Source organism: Gastrolobium bilobum, unplaced genomic scaffold (genome assembly GCF_033153095.1).
Source record: "Gastrolobium bilobum isolate Gb01-03AN ecotype WA unplaced genomic scaffold, APGP_CSIRO_Gbil_v1 utg139354, whole genome shotgun sequence".
Classification (NCBI taxonomy): domain Eukaryota; kingdom Viridiplantae; phylum Streptophyta; class Magnoliopsida; order Fabales; family Fabaceae; genus Gastrolobium; species Gastrolobium bilobum.
In genome coordinates this window covers 3,474-22,902 of record NW_026897826.1, presented here as the reverse complement: position 1 = coordinate 22,902, position 19,429 = coordinate 3,474, and the positions used below count along the sequence as shown (strand labels likewise).

General features: G+C 33.0%; 3 protein-coding genes across 4 annotated transcripts; 1 reads left to right on the top strand and 2 right to left on the bottom strand.

The window, feature by feature from the left end:
- Positions 1-1,392: 1,392 nt before the first annotated feature.
- On the bottom strand, positions 1,393-4,295 carry LOC133310657 (probable cytokinin riboside 5'-monophosphate phosphoribohydrolase LOGL10). Its single transcript, XM_061511616.1, has 4 exons — positions 4,024-4,295; positions 2,397-2,525; positions 2,042-2,226; positions 1,393-1,966 (listed from the first exon to the last, which is right to left on the bottom strand). Exons 1-4 carry the CDS (start codon positions 4,228-4,230, stop codon positions 1,573-1,575), a joined length of 915 nt encoding a protein of 304 aa, XP_061367600.1. The 5' UTR covers positions 4,231-4,295; the 3' UTR covers positions 1,393-1,572.
- A 1,567-nt stretch (positions 4,296-5,862) lies between these two features.
- LOC133310656 (small ribosomal subunit protein eS8-like) lies at positions 5,863-8,747 on the top strand. 2 transcript variants are annotated; one of them, XM_061511614.1, is made up of 4 exons: positions 5,863-6,002; positions 6,863-7,199; positions 7,736-7,905; positions 8,391-8,747. In XM_061511614.1, exons 1-4 carry the CDS (start codon positions 5,926-5,928, stop codon positions 8,470-8,472), a joined length of 666 nt encoding a protein of 221 aa, XP_061367598.1. In that variant the 5' UTR covers positions 5,863-5,925; the 3' UTR covers positions 8,473-8,747. The 2 variants fall into 2 exon arrangements, with proteins under 2 accessions (XP_061367598.1, XP_061367599.1); XM_061511615.1 differs by having other exon boundaries at positions 6,863-7,208.
- A 2,925-nt stretch (positions 8,748-11,672) lies between these two features.
- On the bottom strand, positions 11,673-18,307 carry LOC133310655 (uncharacterized; the record flags this gene model as incomplete). Its single annotated transcript, XM_061511613.1, has 7 exons — positions 11,673-12,341; positions 12,428-12,864; positions 12,992-13,120; positions 13,230-13,382; positions 14,378-14,860; positions 15,852-15,861; positions 18,257-18,307. Coding segments are annotated over 7 exons (1,932 nt in total), but the record flags the coding sequence as incomplete, so codon positions are not given.
- Positions 18,308-19,429: the final 1,122 nt, after the last annotated feature.

The window sequence follows — 19,429 nt, the reverse complement described above, 5'->3', positions numbered from 1 at the left end:
TTCACAATTTATACCCTCGAACTAATTGTAGCAAGACTTTTCTTTAAGGATAAATTATATTCACCCTCTCTGTGATCAAATTTTGTTGTGTTTTGCATCAACAATTTTTTTGTTTTTTAAAAAAGAAAGCCCCGGTGACTTGAACTGATCAACTTGCTTCAAGGTTAGGATGATTTGGCTTAGCTTTATTTAAAAAATTTAAAAATAAAATAAAATTCAAAACTGAATCAAGATTCAAGTCAACTCATTTAGATTTAGTTAATAATATGGATTTTAATTTTCACCGAATCTAAATCCATCTGGCATGTAAATATCTCTAGTTATTTATGTATATTTTATATTAGATTTGATGTTTGTCATTTTAAATGATATAAGTTATGTCATCTTAAGACAGAGATAGACACAAAATAATATTTTTTTATTAAATTAAAAAAAATCCACTCACTTTCTCTCCCATAATACTTTTCCCTTTTATATTAAAGTTTTATCTACTCATTATATATTGGTAGTAGTCTCATACCTTGGTGCTTGCTATATGAACTTGTGTGGAAGTAGATGATGGACCGTTAACCCATGAAAGGGTGTAAGAATCCATTTCCAGAGATCTAGTTAAACATAAGTATGAATAACTTGAGCTCTAGTGTGAGATCTAAGGTTGAGGGTATCAGAACTAATAAGAAACAAGGACACAATTTAAAACAAAATAATAAATACTTTCTTAGTTTTATAAACTAACAAATAATTTAAAACAACACAAAACTTCTAAAGTAATAATATTTTGAATTGGAGAAAGTATATAAGAACTCGTCCAATGATCCCTAGGCCCAGTTTCTGTTCTATGATTTTGCTTAATGGTCTAATTCTTACAACCTATTGGAAACATAAAAAAATTAATGTGACACGTGGAAAGGAAGAATAACTGACCGATAAGCTAATGTTTCCCAAGTCAATGGCCATATTCTTCAGATCTATACTCTTCATCATCATTTTTCCTACTTAAGAATGTCCAGTCAACATGATTTTGGTAAAACAAGTTTGGCAACAAAGCACTGTTACCGAAGCTATTCAAGATTACATGCTCCATAAGGGATCCAATTGCCTAAGGAGGTTAACCGGATATTATTTCACTGAAACTTGAAATATATACTAGAGTCTCAACTCTCAACTCTACGCCAAAAACTACAAAGTTTCTAGTTTGGAAGGTAGTGACAAGAATCATAATTCATAAGTTTATATGCGAGAAAGATGACATTTATCCAATGACAAAAGTTTATAAGGTTACCACAATGTAAATGACAAAAATAACAATAAATGGCACCGGTAGACAAAAATAATTAGAGGAATTTGGGAAATAACAATTAAAGAAAACTCGTTTCCTTTTTCCACTTTATCCAAATCACAAATATGACTATAGATGAATCTGAAGATAAATTTGTATGCAATTAGAATTTTGCAACTGCACATGTCAACCGTCAACCATAGTTTAACAGAATATTATGCAGTTCAAGCTTTGTTAAGAAAGAAAACAACTACTTAATATTCAGAAAAAAAAAAATGAAAGCAAAATTCTTATCAGGAGGGTGATTCATGGGTGCTATACAATTTAGTTACATTCTTACTTGTGTCACTGGAAGAAATGCAGTAGAAGTCAGCCAGGTAAGCTAAAGCTTCAGAGTTGCTGTTACAAACCTTCCACAATGATGCAACCTCTCCTTTAGAGACAGTTCCCCAATCCTCACAAACATTTAAAAAGTCAAGAAGCTTTGAATAAAATGAATCATAGTTCATCAACACGAAGGGAACAGGAAGCTTTGATCCAATCCGTTCTAGCTGAATTAATGCTAGTATCTCAAACACCTCATCTAGGGTTCCAATCCCACCGGGAAGGGCAACAACAGCAGTCTTATCAAATGCATTGTTCCTCACTACAGCATCCACCAGCCCATGCTTCCTTGCAGAGAAAAACCTGAACTCAAAAGTCAAAACAGTGTAACCAGCCGATTGCAATGAAGAAGCTATTAAGCAATGGTGGTAGATTTACCTGCAGGTAAGGTAATTTTCTGATGGTAAGTACGGATGGAAATTAGATGCTGTCCACTCCCCAGCTTCTTTTCCTATCTTGAATCCACCAACTGGTCTTCCTGCTAGTAGGGCACCTTGAGTAACGGCATCCATTAGCCCTGGTCCAGCCCCTGACCATGAAGTGCAGTCCAAAAGATTTGCGATCTGCGCAGTAAGATATATAGAAAAAACAATCACAACTTCTAAATAAGACTATCACAATTGTTGAAGCCAGAAACAATATTTTTGGCTAACAAAAGAATGGAAACATAAATAATACCCATCAGCAAGTAACCAAGAAAACAGGCTGGAAGCTATTGTAAGAATTTACTTGCCTCTTTAGCCAGCTCTTGTGCTTGCACATGATGTGAATGGCTGGGCCCCATCCTTGAAGAACCTAGATACACAACTCCTCTCCCTAATCTTTTTATGAGTTCATAACATTGTTTGATCTCTTCTCTAACCTGTAAATAAAATAAACAAGTGAAGAGTCAGTTTCCCGGCTTTTCATTGGAATTCCAAAGTACTAACAAATTCTTGATATATAGTTAGATGAGAAGGAATAAGTTTTCAGACATAGGAAAACTCTCCATGCAAAGTGCTACTCTAGAGAGCCCAGATGTGTAGGATCAGTGCATGCCATTTCACATTTATACCAAAAGCTTGAGCTATGATTTCCTTATTGTTTCTTTAAGCTGCATCAAGCACCAAGGGGTTGCAGGCAGTAATTATAGGAACCAGGGGTTGGACTTTGAGTCCAAGAATCCTAAGGGTGACTGATACAACAAACTCCCTATCTGAGTCAAAATCTGTACATTACAGTAAGAAAATACAAGGAAAATTACACAATAGTGAGTCTATACTCCTAGCATGGAGATGTCCTCCAAGCCTCAGTCCCCTGACTGAAATCCATTCCCCCCTTTCCGTTAGAATTCACCCAAAAATGATGGTAACTCCCTAACTGCACTAAGCATTACCCACAATCCACTACCCACTACCTAGAAGATAACTAGGAACACTGACCAAAATGCCATTCTTCACCAAACCGGATTTTAATTGAACCCATGTGATTGTAACTGCGCTTAATATCATAATGCGATGTTAACAAACCGGTTCTAGAACGGGGTGTTACAATCAGTACACTTCAAGGCAGCAAATTAGCAATTGCTTGCAAAAATGCTAGGAGTCCATAACTATTTCAAGCCCTATTAAAGAACTTGGGTTTCTTGACTAACCAAAATGAACCCTTGTAGAAATGTGTGTCTTAGGTTACTAAATACAAATAATTTTAGTAGAAACCAGACCCACTGTACCAAAGATCCAAGATAATATTTTCAACAATTAGATCCAAGATAAGCTGAAGGAAAGTGCTAAACGGTCATCAATCATCGGCAATCTCATTAAATATCACCACCTATTATCAAAAGAAGCCCAAGCAAAGACCCCGTCTATCACTCCTACAAATTTTGATTACAACTACTTTCTAAAAGGCCTCTGGCTAATTGTACTCAATCCACATATTTGTGTGTTTCAGTATCCTTATCCAGAAACTTATAATCCATATAACAACAACAACAACAACAAAAGAAAAAGAATATCCACAGCAAAGCCAATTAATTTCTATCAACAAATTGAAAGTACTCTCCAGGATTCCAGTTTTTCTGGATCCCATCATTGTAAAACTAGAGTCTCATCCACGAATAACATACTTACAAAAACACATTCAATAGAACAAATCCTTATCAAACTGAAACATCATACAGCTATCATTTGTCATCCCAGTTTACATGGATGTAGCTACTCATCAAGCAGTCCATCAAAACAGAAGCTTGTCCAACAGAAACTGGTTTCCACTTTTCCAATTCCCATCACATATGAACATGAAAAAACAAATAAGCAAAAAGGCACTAACTTGAACAACTGTGTAAAAAGAAGATGGTAAAATGGTAAGTGGGGTGTTACCTCATTTGGGCTCTTCCTCTCGTCCAACTCAGTTGACTCTTGCTTGCATAGAAAAATTGCTGTTGGAATGGCCTTGTGTTTTGAGAACTTGAAACCAACGCTATTCTGCTCTGTTCTGCGGAATAATTGGCACTTGATTCTTGTTTCACAAGTGCCTCTCAGCACAATATGGGAACCCAACGAAGCTGCCATTGAGAATCCCATCATTGAGACTCCCAAAAGGCGTCAACGAAGGTTATACCACAAGCGTTGTAAGTTCTAACAGTCCAATGTTTATGTCTTCTGCGAACACGAAGGAAGTATTCTCATTGTACGGAAACAAGAATCATGTTTTGCATTTCCATTTTCTCTGGGCTTTTCTGTTTTGGGGGCCATGGGCTTTTGGGCCTCTTGATTGGCCCATCTTATGTCGAATTCAACTAATAAGTACTTATATAAAAAAAATTAAAAAAAGGTGCACTCTGTTTATATATGCAGGCATATGTTTTAGCACTTCTTAATACATTTTAGGTTAAGTTTTTTTTTTCAAAGAAAAAATGAAGTTTTGGTTTCCTAAGGCACAGGCACGTTGGATTAAAGGAAATTATCGCTTCTTCATTTTTTTATACAAAGAGATGAATCTTAGTGTGGGTAGGTTTTCAAGTTTTTACTAAATTTTCAGTGTAGTACATGTTTGGACAGTTACTAGGGAAAAAATATTAATACCCATTCCTAAAGTTATTTTTTGAAATGTTATGATTTAGAGCTTGTATTGCCTTTTTAAAAAAGTTATTTTTATCACTTCCTTATTTTAAAAGTACTTTCTATAAAAGTTACAGCTATTTAGATTTTTTAAAAAATATTTGATTTTTTAAAAAAATATTTGATTTTTGACTTCTGCTTTTTTAAAAAGCTACAAATTTTAGCTTTCAAAAAAAAGTAAGTTTTTAGCTTTTTTTATGACTTCTGCTTTTTTTAAAAACAGACATCCAAACAGACTTTTTACGAGAAGTGTTTTTTTTTTCTTAAAAAAAAACAACTTTTGAAGAAGAAAAAAGCCCATCCAAACGGGCTCTTAGTTTTGTTATTAGTTTTAGCAAGACATGTTTTGCCACGTAGAAGAATCGTGATGAGTTTAACTGAGCTGAACTCATATACTTTTGCCACATGGCAAAACATTTTTAATTTTAAGGATTGGTGTTGTTGACTCAACCAATGGGACTCAAGTTCTTTTATCAGGTGGCAAATGCATCCTATTAGGCTGGAATTTTAAACATGATAGAATGAAAAGTAATTTTTCAAACATGAAATTTTGCTTCTTCTTTTTTTACCAAAAACAAAATGAGATTCTGATGGTTGTCCCGCACATAATTCATCTACTTAAATTAGAAAGGCTTTAATTTGGAGAATTTGATTGAATAAACGCAACTAAGTTATGTGTTTCTAGGATAAGTTGGCGAAGTATGAGTACTAAAATTTTGTTCCAATTTTACGCGCTATCCTTATAAGTACAATATTCATACGGCTTATTTAATAAAAGTGAATAATAAATTAAGGTTTATAATTAAAGTGAACTTTTTTTTAAGTTAAATATTGTTAGAACTTGGGAGAAGAAAAAAAAAATTATGTATAGTTGAAAAAAAAAAAATTTACATTTTTAACGAAGAATCATGTGAATTTGCACTTAATTTCAGACTAAAGTATATACGTATATTACTTGGAAATAATGATGAGAGTGTTAAGCCCGAAAGCTTTTTCAACTGGAACTGGGCCTGGACACACATATACAAAATGGGCCTCGTTTAGGTGTGTGTTCAGCTTGGCCCAATAGGCGCTTAACCCTAGATGCTGTTTCTTCTTCTTGTCCCTGAAAGTCACTAGCCAGAGCTAGCAGCGGCACCACCGTTTTCTGCTTCTTCGAAAATGGGTATCTCTCGTGATTCCATGCACAAGAGGCGTGCCACTGGTGGCAAGAAGAAGGCTTGGAGGAAGAAGAGAAAGTAAATTCTTCAAACTTCTTTTTATCTGTTCTCTTAGCTTTCTATTATTGTTATTCATCATTTTTCATCTTTATGTTGAACATGCTAGAATCTGTTAAAAGGACCCCTTTATTTATTTTAATTATAATTTCTTATATTCATGTTTATCAGCATTGACTAATATATGTGTTGGTGTGGTTATGTAAGAATAATACCTTGATAAATTCAACAATGGAAAGGCCCTGTTTATTAGATGATTTAATTACATTGTTTACTACTATGAGGGTAGGGATTGTATTTTTCAATAATTCACTACTCTCTCTGTTTTATATACTCTTTTTTTAGAGTAAATATCTTTTGGGTTTAACTTTTCTTATGTTGTAGGATTGTAGGAGATAAAAAAAGTAGAAAGAAGTTAAATGTGGGTCCCATATTTTATATTAAAACAGAAAAGAAAAATTAATTGGCACAGAAAACGAATTTGTGTAGGAAAATGGGAGTATCTCATGTGACATGAGAGTATTATTTCCCATATCTTTTTGGTCTCTAACAAAAAAATATTGTCCTCACTTTAATTCTTTCAAGGTTCCTACGAAATTTAAAGTCAACTCATTTTAGTTTTTTTTAGTCCGCACTAATATGAGTCTTTTTTTTTTTTTTTTGAATTTGTGAGGACCACGATTTCAACTAAATAGGTCCATTTTGAATTTTTCTTAGTGACTCCAGACTAATTTTTTTGTGACGGACTAAAGTGGGGATCCTGTTTTCTATTTGTTAAGGTCCCAAAAATGTATTTATTCCTTTTTTTTTTTATGATGCTACTGTTCTTATTCAGATGATTATTCATTATTTTGTGTTTAATGGGGTGTCTTTGTTTACAGGTATGAGCTTGGGAGACAACCTGCAAACACAAAGATATCAAGCAACAAAACTGTTAGGAGGATTAGGGTTCGAGGTGGGAATGTGAAGTGGCGTGCATTGAGGCTTGACACTGGGAATTACTCTTGGGGGAGTGAAGCTGTGACTCGAAAGACAAGAATTCTTGATGTGGTGTATAATGCATCCAATAATGAGCTTGTTCGTACTCAGACATTGGTCAGGAGTGCTATTGTTCAGGTTGATGCTGCACCTTTCAAGCAGTGGTATCTCCAACATTATGGTCTTGACATTGGTCGCAAGAAGAAGAGTACAATAACCTCTGCGAAGAAGGAAGGGGAGGTACTAGAAGTGAAACACTTTTGCTAGTGCATTTTGCTTCTTACGTGCAGTTTCCCTTTCAGATGCTTTCCATGTTTAAATAATGCTCTGTGAGATTTCGTCGTAGTTTTTGCTAATGTTGGGTTTTGGAACTTGGAAGCTTACATCTTTTGGTTTTATGCGTGGATTATTCTTCAAATTCAATTTCATTATCTCATCCACTTTCTTTACTCAATTTTAGTAGTATGCACGTGTATTGTGCACTTTTGTTATAATGCACCTTTTTTTGTCTTTTTTGTAAATCTCTATATTCTATAAATCTAGGTTCTAATTTTTAAAGGGCTATAAAGCTTCAATGTAGAAAAAACCGATCTTTGTGTTTTTTGGTCATTTCTCTAAAATGTGTTCTGAAACTGGGTTGCTATATGAAAATATTATAGTTTGTTTTTTAAAAAATTGGGAAAAGATTATCATTTTTTGATCAACTGATTTTTTTTCTGGCAAGATTGATAACCTTAGAGTATTTCTTAAGTCATTAAACTCCTATGGTTTATCAGGATGTTGAAACTGCAACTGAGGATGCGAAGAAGAGTAACCATGTCTTGAGAAAATTGGAAAAGCGTAAACAGAACCGGGTGCTTGATCCTCACATTGAAGAACAATTCAGTGGTGGTCGCCTTATGGCTTGTATCTCGTCCCGACCTGGTCAATGTGGTCGTGCTGATGGGTAAGTAACTTTTTTATACTATTAGCTATCAGATATATGAGTGCATGCTTTCCTGCTCCAAGTGAGATGATAAAATTTTGAAATTCCTTCCATAGTTAGATTGTTCTGAAGGTTTTTGTTGAACAAAGCCTCTCATTTGCAAGAGGATATAAATTATGAGCTAGAATTTAAAGGATTTATGGCTCCCTCATCATAAGGTAGCTGTGGTTATGATTTTCTGCAGCAAAAAGGAACTGCAAGAAATGGATATAGATCATCAGTGTCCTTATAATTTTTTTACCAATTTTATCGTCATATTTGAAGTAGCTTGTTTGGTGATGCTGACTTCAGATGTGAATTAAGAATCATTAGATGCTCACTTGTAAATTTCTGGGGTAAAATTAAATGTTCTTTAATTTCTTGTAATGGACAATCTTTTTAATTTTAAATTTAATGGTTCTGACTGAGACTGTAAGCACTTAATTTCTTATGATTTTTCCTGGCAGATATTTATTAGAGGGCAAAGAGCTGGAATTCTACATGAAGAAGATTCAAAGGAAGAAAGGCAAGGCTGGTGGTGCTGCTTAAGATCTTGTCTCTGTTCCTACTCCTTGTATCAAAATTTCTGCCTCACTTGTTGAAGCTATTATATCTCAGACAACAATGAGATGATCAGTTTTGCCAGGAGGTCTAATTTATTGGTGAGAGAGGGGTTATGGGTGTTAACATAGCCCAGAACTTTAAATTGTTACTTATAGTGAGTCCTGTTTAAATTGTTTACTTCTACCATTTCTACTTACTAGTGCATTCTCTTCATTATCTTGGTATTATTATCCTTAATGAATGTGATGCCTATTTTATCATTGTGTTGCTGTCCTGCGGTGTGAGTTGTTTCTATTTTATTATGGCTATGTTGCAACTATCTGGGTTAAAAATTTGGAATTGTTGTAGTATGGTTGGTATAAATTTATTTAACCGGGTATGTGCAGGATTTACCTGTGATGGATAAGATTTTTCTTGATAGGGATGAAAATAATTTTGTTGATCAATTCTATAATAGACTTATAATTTAGTTTATTATAGTGTATGAATAATATTTTTTTACCATCACATGTGGGTAATTATGAGAAAGAAGAGATAAAAATATGAAATGAATCTAAATTTAAATTTGTATTTCACATTTAAATTTATATTATTCGTTTAAATTTTAAGCTGAATCAAACATTAATTGAAATTAGACTAAGTTTGAAAAAATTAATCCAGTCAAATTATTGGATAGTGTTAGACTAAGTTAAATTTCATTCATGATTACCCTTATGAATATGGTTAGAATTAATTTTGTATTTTCCTCAAAATTAACGTGGAAAATAAAATCAAAATTGAAAACAAATTAGTAACTGGTTTGCCGATGTATATGTTAATATAATGTTGAAAGAAAGATTACTGTTATAAAATTAAAAGCTTTTGGAAAATCAGTAATTGAACTAAATTCTTGCAAAAGCAGATCCGAATATGTAGGCACATCAGAAGATATAATTTCAACTTCTGTATCATCTTTGATGATTCAAGATTTGAACTTTATACAAACCATATAGCATTTTACTTTTCGACAAAGCTGGAGAGAGAGAAGTAAAAAAAACATTGATGAATCTGTTTTCTTTTACAACTTTTTACAATTATGTCTTAATCTTTGATTTTTGCTAATCAAATGGTTTTTATTTTCGTAAATTAAATTAATTAATTAATTATTAATTCACAATAAATGATGATCATTGATTAGCAGAAATCAATGGTTTAAGTATAACCTTTCTTTTTATTTTAAGAGGAAAGTTATATTTATAACTTTTTTTACTTATAAACTCTTGTAATCAAATTTGTACTGTTGATTTCTGTCAATCTGACGGTTCTAATTTATTGGGTCACACTTATTAATTAATTATTAATTTTCAATATATTATAATCATCAGATTAGCGAAAATCAACGATTAAGACTTGGTTGTAAGATTTTGTAAACGAAAAAAAATTGTAAATATAACATTTTTTTTTAAATGTAAAAATTTATCCTTAAAGTGCTTATAATGATACAAATATGCTTCCTTCTTTTTACAATGAATGTATTGAGTTTTGACTTTCCTAACTTTTCCATTTGCTTCACGTGGAGAAAGGAGGAATAGTTACCATTCCCCAATATCGTTAACCTCTTCCATTCAGCCATTTTGGTTGTATATTTTTGTGTTTTGAAACCAAAACTATATGAAAAACCAACCTACTACCTTGCCTTATAGTACACACGAATCCTCTGGATCAAGTGGAAAAAGACCCTTCGATTATGTTATTGGTAAACTTAGCGTTAGCGGATTTTTTGAAAAGATTTTTATGAGTTTGACATCATCTTCAAATCTCAAATTCTTATGCGTAAACATGTTTCAATTCTTAAAATTATTTTAGGCCTAAACAAACTCGCGTAGCTTTTTTTTTTTAAAAGATTTTGCAACTAGAATTTCTGCAAAGATTCATGATAATTAGGAAGAAAAGAGAAATGAAACAGGGTAAGCATGAAAAACAAAATTGATAATAATGTATTAAAAAACATAAATATAGCTTGACACTTTAGTACGGATTGTGATTCTTTTTGAAAAAGGTTTTTAATTTTATGCACTCTTATATTTTGTTTTAGTCTTAGATTAGTCTAATACCTTATTTTATTCTCCTTTAAACAATAACACGTATTTTAATTTATTTTCTAAAAATTTAAATTTAAAGTCATGTTATGCATTTTTTTATAATTTTTAATTTTTATAATATATGTTCTTTAGGAGAGTGTTATATTTACTAACTTTTTGTTTATAAATTCTTACAAACTATACTATGGACTCCAGAAGCACACTAGGTTACACTATGTACTTCCGGCAGTACATAGTGTAGTTTGCAAAAATTTGTAAAAAAAAATTGTAAACGGATTTTTCTCCTATTTTTTTATATTCAATTTGAATGAATTGTGTATTTTTTTCTCATAATTTTAAATGCTATTTCTTAAACCTATTTCTTTTACTTTATATTTTTTAAATTCTACCTGAACTAAAAAATACATATAATATATAAAGGATATTTGCTAGTTTAACCACATAAATATTTCTTTCAATCATGATATTAATTTGTACTAGCCATAATTTATTTTCACTATCTTTTTTAGTAATATTTGATTGTATTTTCAACAACATCATTTATTTGAGAAGTAAATAATTGTACTATTAGTTATCAATTTTATTGGTAAATAATTATTTGTTATTTGTTATGGAAAAATGATTTAACATGTCCTAATAAATTAAAAGGAGATCAATTTGGCATTATCTTAAAAAAGGAAGCATGATGTTGCCTATTTTGCTCGGATCTGTAACTTAGTAATTTTTAATAGATAACTGGCAAAAAATTTCAGCAAGTCTAAATTCTTTCTAGTTAACTTTGTAACAGATTAATAGGAATCGGTAACATCCAGTATAAACAATTATAATTTTTTTAGTTTTAGTTTTTTACTAAGCCTATAACTTTTCAAATAACATGTTAATAAAGCTAACTGAAAAATTGAAAGTAAAACTTCTGGATAAAAGTTTAAATTAAGAGAATGTCTGTGCTGTAACATCTATTAAGAATTACTTATGTACTACAAGTTGCAAACCCAGTACATGTCCTTTTGTCCAAATGCATTGCCAAATTAGATCATAATTATTCATTATCAAATAACTACATGGTATTTGTTAATTTACCCACAAATAAAGAAATAAATAAAACTATATGATATTTGTTTTCTTTGCTTTGTCTTGTTTTTCAGGTGCTCGAACAACACAAAAGCCATACCAAAGACTCTCAGGATGATGTAGGAGAGATCCATAAGTTGATATGATCATTTGTATGAACAAGGGAAGTTGAAGCTTTGCAAATAGAGCAACTGGGACACAAACCAGAAGAGCAATTGGAATTGAAACCCAATTTAGTCTCTCCCTTAGAACCAAAGAGAGAGCTGCACCAAATGCTATCAGTGCAGTTACTATAGCAAAGAACAAAAGAGCCAGTCCAAATATTAATCTTTGTGGTAATGTCTTGAGAAAATCTTCTTCAGCATAGCGTGCAGTTAGGATTGATAAAAACATCAAAAGAGAAGCCATAGAGGAAAACAAAGCAAATGCATCTGACACAGCAAACACCATGAATGTGCGGTCGTGCAAGAATATTGGAATTCCTTTGTCCTGGCTGTTACCTCCAGGTACAGTTAGAATAGCAGCGAACACAACTGTAGCAATAAGAGTTGCCACTAACATACAAGAGTTTGATGTATCCTTCATCCATTTCTCCCCTTCCTCATGCAATGTCTTGTGCTCTTCTCTGAACAATTGCCAAGGTGTTTTACCATCTTTGTTTTTATATTCTTTATGGGCAGGGTAGTCCAATTTCTCTACTTCCTGTTAGACATTATGCCATGTTATCAATATCTATATAGAGTTGAACTTCAAAATTAAAAGGAAGGTGATTATAAGATTACACAAACCTTAAACCACTGTAACTCTTTTTGCATTTGAAATGCTGCACCAGAAATTGATGCCACTTTATGAGAAGCAAACCTTGCGGCCAGATGTGATGAAGTAGTTTGTGGATCACCTCTGTCCAAGACTAAAATCTGGAAAATTATTGGCATCTTGCACAGAAGACTTAAAACCTTTTCTTGCCGATTCTTGATGGCAATATGAGCTATATTCCCTTCATTTCGAACGCTAGCCCAAACCAAATCAGGAAAAAAGTGGAAACATATCCTCAAAATTTCAACTATGCCAACTGATGTGGCATTGAGAATAATGTATCCACTCACAAAAGACTTCCAGAATTCAGAGTCGTTCATGGTTGAAACTTGTGAGCAAACAAGCTCTACCAATCTCACAGCAGATACGTGTCTCAACTTCGCATCTCTAACTAGCTTTATGCTAGGAACTGCAAATGAAGTTTTTACGTTTTTTTTTTTTAATTTTTTAATTTAAAAATAAAGAAAAGGAGAAGCTAAGAGAATGTTACAGCTTGAGGATCTCTAGAAATGTGCTTCGGTACAAGCATAACATACCAAGATTCTGAATTGCATTCCATATTGTAACTCCAAAATAAGATTGGTGATAGTTTGATTCGCCATAAGAATCTTTCAAATCTCCTCTCAGCTGACTTGGTGGTAAATAATCGAGTTCCACTGGAACACCTTATATAATGGAAGATGAATGTTAAAATTGAATGTGGCAGAAGAGTATTACCACTGTTAGAAGCATGGTAAGAGAAAAAGAAGTAACCCCAAAGAAGAGGGTACTTACAATGGTAAATGCATCTTCCCCAAAACCCAAGATTTTTACCACTTTGGAAGTCTGAGGGCCTGTTTGACAATAAATAAAGTATAACGCTGCTTCCATTTGGATAAGAAACAGTGACCAAGTTAGGGTAGCGCTGGAGTAGATACATGGTGATATCTGTGCTTGGGATAATCAAAAAGAAAGTTATAAACGGATATAAAGAGCAGGGTAGAAACATAAGAATAATAACGAGTTTTATGTGCTTGGTCATCAATGTAGCATATTTATTCTTAAGAAGCAAGAAATGGAGCATATATATGAATGTTCGAAAAGTTTGATATCCTTCTACATTATTACTCTGGCTTTTTGCTACACTAGATATATAAAATTGAAATGTTTAAAACCTGAAACTACAAATAATCACATCAAAGATTAGAAGAATGGCTGTATACTCTAGTTATATTCCATATATATTGGGAAATCTTTAACAAGAGATCGTTACTCCTTTTTGTTATGTGCATTAGCCATATCATACTGATTTTATAAACAAACATTGAAGTTTGGCTGCAAGACAAGCACCTTCTGATTTTATGAGATATTCAATGGAATGAATTATACTGCATTGACGCATCACTAACAGCAACAGCTGTTAATGCCACCAATCAATATCACTCACAGTAACACCAAATCATTTTGAGAGAGTTCGTTACGTAACATGGTATGAGAGCCTAAGATTAATTGGTTTAGAGTTCAATCCTTGTCACTCAATTATTCAAATAAAAATAAAATAAAGTTGAATTTTTTTAAGCATAAGATAACCCCCCCAAAAAAAAGGCTTGAGAGAACGTGTCAAGAGATATCATAAAATCATTTATGTGCCTTCACCACCCAATCACTTAAGCTTTTTGGGAGAGTTGGTTACGTTTCAGTAATTACTGCATCTACCTAATATTCTTCCTTGATAAGAATTGAGACTTGAATGTTGTCAACAATAGTTTAAGAACAAGAGATTAACCTGCAGTTAGACAATCTACTGTCCATCACACTATTCATGGATAGAGCTATGAAGAAACAAAGATTTTAAATTACAACCATTCTATCTCTTGGATAATTAGGAATCCTGAAAACACATATAACATATAATATACCATTCAGCATAGCATTTTAATTACCATGAAATCCTGAAGCAGTGAGCCTACCCACAAGGTCCCCAGCAGAAGGACCAGAGAATGGACAGCCAGGTGTCTCATCTGTAGTGTTCAAGACAAGGTACCACACCATTTCTTTACATCTGGTAGAGGAATAGAAGAGAGGTGTGAATCCTTCGAAGTCAGTAAGTTGTGTCAGAGAAGGATTTCTAGCCACCAATGCCTTGGCAGTCTTTGTGCTCTCACCGAATGCAACATAGTGCAGGCAAGTACGACCCCTCAAGTCCAGCTCTCCAAGTACATGTGCAGGCGTAAGTTGCACCAACTTCTCAACAAGTTGCCACTGACCTCCTAAAGCTGCAACATGCAGTGCAGTATCGCTAAATATGGTGATCTTTGCTGTCAATGCACTTGGGTCATTATCAATGAAGGCCTTTGTAGATTCCCAATCACCTTTTAATATTGCTACGTGCAGGGGTTGGTAGTAATTGTGGTTAAATCCCCTAGCTTTTGGCAATGATAGTAACAATATGAGTTCTAATGGAAAATGGAAAACATGATGGCTATAAGACTACAACGTTTCCTTGCAAAACAGCAGTTATATATTGTGAATGTGATTTCAGTCTAAATGTGAACTTTGAATGCTGTCGTCTGAATCAAGTATGCGTATAATGAAGTACATTTTAATATATCATGATCTTAAACAAGCTTGTAAGTGTTTAGCTTTTCAACTAAGAAGATTGGAATTCAAATTCTATAGAAAAATATCAACCGATGGAAAAAATACACCTTTTCTCCCCAACTTATTTTGAGTTTTACGTTAGTCTTTTACACTTATTTTATCTAAAATACTCATTTATCTTTTTTGATTTAAAGTAGAATTTTTAATTTAAGTTTTTGTCTTATAATAATTTTTTTTTGGGGGGTTTAATCCCTATATTTTCATTTATTTGGGTTCCGTCCCTTTCTCTATTCGTCCCTATATTTTTTTTTAAGGGTTTTATAATTCTCATTTAACATGAGAATTACAATTTTTCTACACACCCTTTGATTTCCGTGCTGACATGGGTCCTACATATAATTTTTTCTAACACATGGGTCCCACATGCTTTTTATCTCTACAACATAAGATTTCAATTCTCCTTCAACATGAGAATTATAAAACCCTTTTTTTAATGACCCTTACTTTTCATGAAAGATTGATGATATGGTTTAGTTTATTAAGGTATACCCAAGAAAGAAAAAAAATACGGGGACATAAAATTTAACAATTTTTTCTATTGCAGACTAATGCCTACTATCGCAATTTGGGGTGTTCATCAACCGATCCAAACCGATTCAAACCGCGATAACCGAACCGAAAAACCGATAACCAAATAAACCAAAAAACTGAAAATCGAAAAAAATCGCAAATTTTAATTAGATTGGATCGGTTTTTGGATGAGTTGATGAAAACCGATCCAATCCAAACAAATCCAATAAATTAATTTTCCTCTACCTACTTGGGTCTTTCCCCAATCGTAGCCCAAAATTTTATAAACTCAAGACTCATTAACCCATCAACTAAATCCAAGAAAAAATCTAGTCACATCTCATCAAAAAAATTTTTATCTTTGTATAGCTTCATATCTCCTTACCAAAAAAAAAAGTTATATTATAGTTTACTAATTCTTTTGTATTTCAAAATAAAATAAAATTTACAAAGCCAATATATACAAAAGATGTTATTTGCACCATGATCATGAAATAAATTTTAGGATTTTCAAAAAACCGAAAATCGATCCAATCCAAACCGAAAAAAATTGAATTGGATCGGATCGGATTTGAAAAAAATCAAAACCAAATGGATGATTATATGATCAAACCGAAGGAATTGAATCGGATAATTTTGGCTTCCAAAACCGATCCAATTCAGACCGCGAACACCCCTAATCGCAATCCAAGTAAAATTGTCTTTTGTGTCTACGAATCCATATAGTTTGTTTGTGTAACTTACTTTTCGCCTATGGAGAAAAATAAAAAGAGCATAGTTCTATGTACTCTAAAGCATTCAATGCATGTTTTATTTCAATATTATATATATTTATATATATAGAAAAGTATTTCTACAGTAACTTTAAATAAGGTTATTTACAACTATTCTTTTGTAACTAAGTATGACCGGTCATACATAGTTATAACAATAAAGTTGTTCTTTTTTCTCTCTCTTCAGACACTTTCGGCTGATGTGGCGGAGAGAGAAAATGTAATTTTTATGTATAACCGGTCATACTTAATTAAAAAGGGTAGTTGTAGACAATCTCATCTAAAGTGGTTTTAGAAATATTTTCCTCATATATATATATATATATATATATAGTAAATACCCTTTTTGGTCCGCAGCAAATTTTACGATATCCGCTTTAGTCCCTAGCAAATAAAAAGGCTATTCGTGGTCCCTAAAAAATTCAAAATGGACCAATTTAGTTGAAATCGTGGTCCCTCACAAATTCAAAAAAGACCCACATTAGTCCCTCAAAAAGACTAAAATGGATCCACTTTGAATTTCTTAGGGACCACGAATAGCCTTTTTATTTGCTAGGGACTAAAGCGGGCATCGTAAAATTTGCTGAGGACCGAAAATGGTATTTACTCATATATATATATATATATATATATATATATATATATAAACATTTCAACAGCCACTAAGGTTATCTATAGCTATCCTTTATAACTATGTACTACTGGGATACATATATAATGACCCTAACTGGTAAATCTTAGTTAGAGATTTAATTTAAGGATTTAAATGCCATAATGAGATTCAGTGAGCGATTTCGAGTATTTTGACTGTAATCATGACTATGTTATGAACAGTGCGTTCTGCCGGAGAATTTACAGTTTTGTGAATTAACCGGTAGAGCTTAAAAAGAGCAAAATAATTTTAGAGACAGAATTTGATAATTCTAACGACAAATATGAGTTCAGAACGAAAAATTGTATAGTCTGGCACTTTCCGTGAAAATCTCGTGAATAGTGTTTCTACCGGGTATTTTGTACTGCTGTTTAAGCAACCGGTAGAGTCCAGAAATAAATAATTGATGAAATAAGAATAAGAAAGTCCAATATATGCCAAGCAAGTCAAAATAGGCCCAAGAAAATGATAAGTTTATAAGTTAAGTTCAGAAGTGAGCGAAGTACAGTTAGTGATTCACAGTGCATTTCGTTAAAACGGTGCAAAAACCATACTGTGAATTATGAATATTGTTTAGTAACAAATTAAAATTAATGTAAATGATTTTAGAAAAATAAAAATATTTCCGTAGATATAAGTGAGTTCCGGGTCCGTTAAGTTAAAATACGCAATAGAAAAACAATCGGTTAAAAGCCACATGTGCTTAAAAACCCCTAAGTCACTTAAATTCACTATTCCCTTACACTTTCTCTCTCCCTTTTCCCTTCCCCACCCGTGACAGCCATGGCAAAAGGAAGCTTAGGGTTTGTTTTTGTTTTTCTTTGATTTCTCCATGATTAAGCAACCAAATCTTTCACCCATTATACCAATCTCATAGGAAATCATCCAAGGAAGCTATTCCAACCCTCTATTTGAGCTGATTTCGTTTGTGGAGGGAGATATTTGTCATCCCAAATTCGTGCACTATTCATCAAGAGGGCAAAATGAAGTTTTTGATGGAGATTCTCTTGGTGTAGGTCTTCTAGGCTTTGGGTAGTTGATTTGAGGTAACAAACCTCTATTTCCATGGTATTATTTTGATGATTTAAGTTATAAAAGTTATGAGCATGTTTTAGTAGGAAAGCATTGTGTATTAAACTTTGATTTAATGATGAATCTTTGATGTTTTGGATTTAAGAAATGAAAATAAGCATTTGTGTGTATGTAAAAAAATTAGAAAAAAATGCTATGCTTTCCTCTACATGTTCGGCCATCATAGGTGAAGAGTAGGATGTTGTGCACAATTTTATCTTAAGTATTAGGAAGGTTTAATGTGTAGGAATTAAGTGAAAATTTGATAAATTAGTGAGAATGCCAAAGTGGGAACAATTATATGAAATATGCCCTTAGGTTTAGGCCTTGTGGGGCTTTGGAGGGACTTTATGCTCCAAAAATTAAGTTGGAACCTTATGAAAACATGTATTTGTTTGTGTAAGTTACATGTAAGTGAAGAAAAAGAACCTTTGCCTATGTCCTTGTAGTGTTCGACCTATAGGGTAGTTAGGGATATATTTTGTACATTTTATTTTAAATAAAATGTGTTGTAATAAATTGTATAAAGGTGATGAGTTTTGAAGAAAAATAGCACGATTTATGTTGAAAATTCCTAAGGGAATGGTTGATTAAATTAAAGAACACCAACGGTTATAATGAGGTCTAGACTTGTGTATTGGCATAGGATTGGCAAAAATGCAAAGAAAGGAAAATAAGCGATAAAATGTATGCTTATGAAATAATTATGGTATTGCATCATTTTATTGATGCATTGTAAATTATTCTCTAGGTGTGCCTAGGGATTGAGAAGGATCGGAAATCTCTTGAAGCGATAAAAGTAACTTGTTCCACAAGTAAGCGTATTGGTAAAGCTTCAAGAGGTAAGCTCTATGTTTAAGGAGTCTTTTCCTGCTTGAGTGCTCCACCATGGTTAGTGAACTATGGTTGGACTGTATGGTTGTGATTTAGATGCTTTGTATAGATGCATTCATATAGAGTTATTTGATAACATGATATGTTTTGCTCTAATATGACTTCTGTAATATGATTTCTGTAACAATCTCTGGCCATTGATTGTATAGTACCCGGATGTCCGCTTTGGGGTCCTCCCTCGGGACTGATGGTGTACGCCTCTGATATGTCTGGTTCCGCTTTGGGGTCCTCCCTCGGGAACACGTGCGTTGATTTCCGCTTGGGGTCCTCCCTTGGGAATGACGGCGCACATCTCTGATATTATATGGATATATGCTCTGTTCTGTTATGATATCTGTTATATGTTGTATTTGTATACTCTGTATCTGACTTTCATGCAGGAGCGAGCCAGGGGTATGGAGAATTCTCTATAAACCTGGAGCTTATTGAGATTT